Source organism: Etheostoma spectabile, chromosome 17 (assembly GCF_008692095.1).
Source record: "Etheostoma spectabile isolate EspeVRDwgs_2016 chromosome 17, UIUC_Espe_1.0, whole genome shotgun sequence".
Lineage (NCBI taxonomy): Eukaryota > Metazoa > Chordata > Actinopteri > Perciformes > Percidae > Etheostoma > Etheostoma spectabile.
This window is the reverse complement of record NC_045749.1, coordinates 5,158,963-5,163,961: the sequence shown is the minus strand read 5'-3', so window position 1 is coordinate 5,163,961 and position 4,999 is coordinate 5,158,963. Positions and strand designations below refer to the sequence as shown.

General features: G+C 42.2%; 1 protein-coding gene across 10 annotated transcripts in view; it reads left to right on the top strand.

Annotated features, from left to right (window-relative positions):
- The window catches only part of LOC116704848 (mitogen-activated protein kinase kinase kinase kinase 3), a 47,499-nt gene extending 42,659 nt beyond the window's left edge, over nt 1–4,840 (top strand). For 7 of the 10 annotated variants that reach the window (XM_032540504.1, XM_032540508.1, XM_032540506.1 and 4 more), the window contains 8 exons: nt 941–1,044; nt 2,216–2,387; nt 2,499–2,567; nt 2,656–2,748; nt 2,965–3,035; nt 3,381–3,436; nt 3,622–3,675; nt 4,576–4,840. In XM_032540504.1, the coding sequence (XP_032396395.1) occupies nt 941–1,044; nt 2,216–2,387; nt 2,499–2,567; nt 2,656–2,748; nt 2,965–3,035; nt 3,381–3,436; nt 3,622–3,675; nt 4,576–4,663 (707 nt within the window). In that variant the 3' untranslated portion in view covers nt 4,664–4,840. The remainder of the gene's footprint in view (nt 1–940; nt 1,045–2,215; nt 2,388–2,498; nt 2,568–2,655; nt 2,749–2,964; nt 3,036–3,380; nt 3,437–3,621; nt 3,676–4,575) is intronic. The other 3 variants (XM_032540512.1, XM_032540511.1, XM_032540505.1) reach the window with 1 other exon arrangement.
- The last annotated feature ends 159 nt before the right edge of the window (nt 4,841–4,999 follow it).

The window sequence follows — 4,999 nt, the reverse complement described above, 5'->3', positions numbered from 1 at the left end:
CTGCTTTGCCCGCCCAGAGAATTTGTCCCACCCATGAGAGAGAGACATGGCTTTCAAACAAGCAAAGTTTCTTCTTCTTAGAAGCTACAGACTCAGAAATGGCACATACTATGGAAAGCTCATTGTGGGACTGGCTCTGGTGGCTGGAATTCTGCACCAAGGCTGAATGTTGGAAAAGAGACTTCAGATACAGTATTAGGGGACCACTAAGGCCTATATAAAAGAGAATTCAGATATGTATTAGGGGACCACTAAGGCCTTATAAAAAGAGCTTCAGATACAGTATGGGACCACTAAGGCCTATAGAAAAGAGACTTCAGATACAGTATTAGGGACCACTAAGGTCTATATAAAAGACTTCAGATACAGTATTAGGGACCACTAAGGTCTATATAAAGAGACTTCAGATACAGTATTAGGGCCCACTAAGGCCTATATAAGAGCCTCGTTATGGTATTGGGACCACTAAGGTCTATATAAAGGACTTCAGATACAGTATTAGGGGACCACTAAGGCCTAATAAAAGAGACTTCAGATATGGGTATTAGGGGGACCACTAAGGCCTATAAAAATTGACGTCGGATATTGTAGTAGGGACCACTAAGGCCTATATAAAAGCATCCAAAGAGCACCATTTCATGGGACATTTTAATTACAGAACCACACATAAAAACCATAGAAGGACTTGAGGTTATTCTGGTGTTAACTTGTATATTGTACATTATCTAATGTACAATATATAAACATTATCACATATCTAAAAAATGTATAATATGACTGTTGGTACTGATTGAAGGTCTGATCAGTAAAAATTTAAAGTTAAAAGAGCAACACCCACAAAATGTACCTCATACCATATGAAAACATATAATTGTGAGATACAAAGGCTACCAAGAAAGAAAATCCCAAATTACTGATACCTGGTGTTGTTTCCTTGCAGTTCGTAACCCGTACACAGGCCATAAATACCTGTGTGGAGCCTTTCAGTCTAGTGTCATGCTGTTGGAGTGGGTGGAGTCCATGCAGAGGTTCATGCTCATCAAGGTCAGTTTTTGTTATTCGAAAGCTCTCATGTGTGCTCTCATCTCCTGTTTTAGCTCATTTTATTACAAAAGTATGAAGAGTGTAAACTTGTAACACAATGTCAAAGGTCGGTCTAATGTCTTTACAGGTTAAAATGTTTGATTAGGGTTTGGTACCATACTCTGTACTTTTTTGGGTACCGAGCAAATTACCTCTAAACGGCCGAGGACCGATTCACGTTAAATCCAAATGTGCCAAATTTCGGTATCAGAGAGCTAATCTGTACTCTCCGCATGCTGACAGAGAGCAGAGCTCTGACACACACACACACACACTCATGCAGAGCTGTGGTGCGGACAGAGTGAAATTACGTTGACTCTGCAGTTTAAGTCACGGCAATGCTGGTAAAGCCCTCGCAAGTGTGGTCACATTTTTCAAACCCGCACGCGAACAACGCTCGTTAGAATATAAAATGACGATGCGAAAGCGACCGCGGTGCAGTTAACACTTCCTCTGAGACAGGCAGGAACACCAGTGTGCCCTTTGCCCTGGTGACTGACTGACAGGCTGGAAATTGTAAGGCAAGGCAATCTTATTTCTATAGCACATTTTAGCAACAGTCAATTCAGAGGTAACACAATAAGTAGGTTACATTAAACATTAAAGAGCAGTTAAAAGACCTGAAATGGAATAAGATACAAATACAATAAAACAAAAATAAAATGTCCAGTGTAAGAAATTAATCATTATTTGATTGAATAGACTGTAGGGACGGGGTTTGGATTTTATTAAGTAAATAGATTAAATAGGTTTGTTTGTTGTTTTTTTACAACTGAAATAAATGTTGTTATTACAGAGGGAAAGCACCGAGAAAAAAGTACCGTTTGGTACCGGTACCGAGTCACCAGTACCCTAACCCTTGCTAATGTTTAAATTTAAGGTGAAATCCTTAGAAAAGTCTTACTCAGCTATGTGTTAGGAATACTGCCTGCTAGATTCAAATAAACCTGGATCTTTTTATACTGTATGTTGCACTATTGTAAGTTTTTTTGTCTAAAGCACTACAGTCTTGTCTAGCAGTAGTTCTACTGACTTCTTTGGGAGATGTCAGTAGTCCATTATCCTCTGAGATAACAGACGCTACCAAGGCAACTTCCCTTTCTTACCTATTGTCTCTTCATCTACTCGACAGAACATCGACTTCCCGTTGCCGTGTCCGTTGGAGGTCTTTGAGATGTTGGTGGTCCCAGAGCAGACTTACCCTTTGATCTGTGTGGCGGTCAGTAAAGGCACCGAACTCAACCAGGTGGTCCGGTTCGGCACCGTCAACCCCAACTCTACCTCCTCCTGGTTCACAGAAGCAGGTAAGAACAGTGTCACCAGTTCTTATTATGTTGCACCAACAGCACTTGTTTTTTTTTATGAGATGTTGTTGGGAACGGTATGGAGGACAAAACAATGCTTTCTCTCTGCAGACACACCACAGACGTGTGTGATCCACGTCACTCAGCTAGAGAGAGACACTATCCTAGTCTGCCTCGACAGTGAGTAACACAAACTCAACATAAAACTCGCAACAGATTTACCAGAATTTGACTCCTCTTCTCTCAATCTCTCCCTCTCTTGCTACAGGGTGTATAAAGATAGTGAACCTCCAGGGCAGGTTGAAATCCAGCAGAAAGTTGTCCGCTGAGCTCACCTTCAACTTCCAGATTGAAGCCACAGGTAAAAGGAAAAAAAAAAGCTTGTATTTTTGAAACCACAAAAATATAACTCATGACATAAATTTTACACACCAAAATGTCTTTTATGCACTGAAAGAATGCGTAATGTTTCTTACTATTAAAGGAATCTAAATTGAAATGCTGATCTACTAGTTGATTTATACTATAAGTTTATTTGCACTTCACAGTCCTTGATATTGTTTCCGTTTCTTTGCAGTTTGTCTCCAAGACAGTGTACTGGCCTTCTGGAGGCATGGCATGCAGGGACGCAGTTTCAAAACCAATGAGGTGAGATGATACTGAGTGTCTTTATATGTGTGTACCCATTTAGGAAGGAAATCCACAGTAGAAGGGATCTTTTGACAGCCTAAAGCGGTTCACTCTCAGGTGTCACGACAGGATTGTATAAGATCTCTGAATTACTCCAATGTAAGGATGTGAGGATTAAGCAGGTATTACTTTTCTGAACTGCAAAAAAAACATGAAATGAAGCCTAAATTTTAATCGTGATACTTCTTTTGCCACAAGACTTGAAATTTAGTCAGCATTTAACATTTGGACTGGATTCCTCTGGCAAACTCTGATCTTGACGTTGTCTCTCTTTATTTTCTCTCTTCCTCGTATATTCATCAGATCACCCAGGAGATCTCTGACAGCACACGCATCTTCAGACTACTGGGATCAGACAGGTGAGAACACACATCTCCTCACAAATATATATTACACAGATACGCACGCACACGCACCCACACACACACACACGCACACGCACCCACACACACACACACACACACACACACACACACACACACACACACACACACACACACCACTGTTCTCTGTTAATATCGTCTCTGATGTCTTATCACTGAAGGCGTTTCGACTGTAGAGATCCAGACGCTGAGGATAGAGGCCTTACTCTGCCCAGGTACACTCACTACTTGCTGGCCACTGCCAGCTCAAAACTCTGCCTCTTTCTGTCGGGACTCGAGATCTGCTTGATGACAGATGTCATAGATCAGGAGCTTTAAGGCTGTGTGAGGGGAAGAGTGTGTGTGTCTGTGTCTGTGTCTGTGTCTGTGTCTGTGTCTCTGTGTGTGTGTGTGTGTGTGTGTGTGTGTGTGTGTGTGTGTGTGTGTGTGTGTGTGTGTGTGTGTGTGTTGTGTGTGTGTGTGTGTGTTGTGTGTGTGTGTGTGTGTTGTGTGTCTGTCCCTGTGTGTGTGTGTGTGTGTTAGGAAATGTTTTGTAAGCTAAGACTGTTTAAAACTGATAGTAATACAGTAGCAATATCTCAAAATTGGATAACGAGATGTTGTAGTAGCTCTTTAATCAAATGCTCTGCATCTGGTTTGGTGTCTGGGATTGGTAAAACCTGCACAAAATATTACCAAGAACTACCTTTGTAGGGAATGGATCACTGTCTCATTACTGAGCAGCTGAGTCCCTTGGAGTTCCGATGTTATGATGTGTGAGTGTGTAAGCCTTTGGGTCCCTCTTAAAACAGCTTTCTCAACGGTTTCCTCAGTGAAAAGTGTACTTTGTGAAGGTTTTAGTGTCCGAGCAAGTCATCTCCCTCTGCCTCCTTTTTCCAAATAACAGGGCTTTTACAGGCTTGGACCATATCCTTTGTGGGTTTCTGGCTGTCTCTACATATTGCTACAATACATCCTGGGTCTTTACAATGTCTTCTTACTTTACTCAGTGTTTTAATTTATTTTTGCCAGAAGCAGACTGGGCTGTTTTTTTGTCTGGGATTTATAGGTGAAATAAAAACTGATCCATGTTTTGAAACTAAACTGGATGTTGTGTGTTTGTGTTTGTCTTGCAGGGTGGTGGTGCTGGAGAGCAGGCCTACAGACAACCCTACTGCCCACAGTAACCTCTACATCCTGGCAGGCCATGAAAACAGCTACTGAGACACACACACACACACACAAACAGACACACACACACACAGACCCGCACATAAACACACTCTCTAACAGCCTACAGCAGACACAGTCAGCCCAACCTAACCGCTAACCCAACCTCCTGCGTAACTGGGAGATGAGCTGTTCATGGGTGCAGATGTTGATTCCCAGTCGCAGACGTTTGACAATGCACTGCAGTTACAGTTACATGTGTATTAGTTAAGCGTGTTGTAGTAGGGCAGCGGGTTGTGGAGCTGTTTCTGACAGGGCGAGGGTTAAAACTTCTGGTCTGAGGCCAGTTTAGGTTGAGATAGCCGAGGGAATCTGCACCTCAGTCGAGCG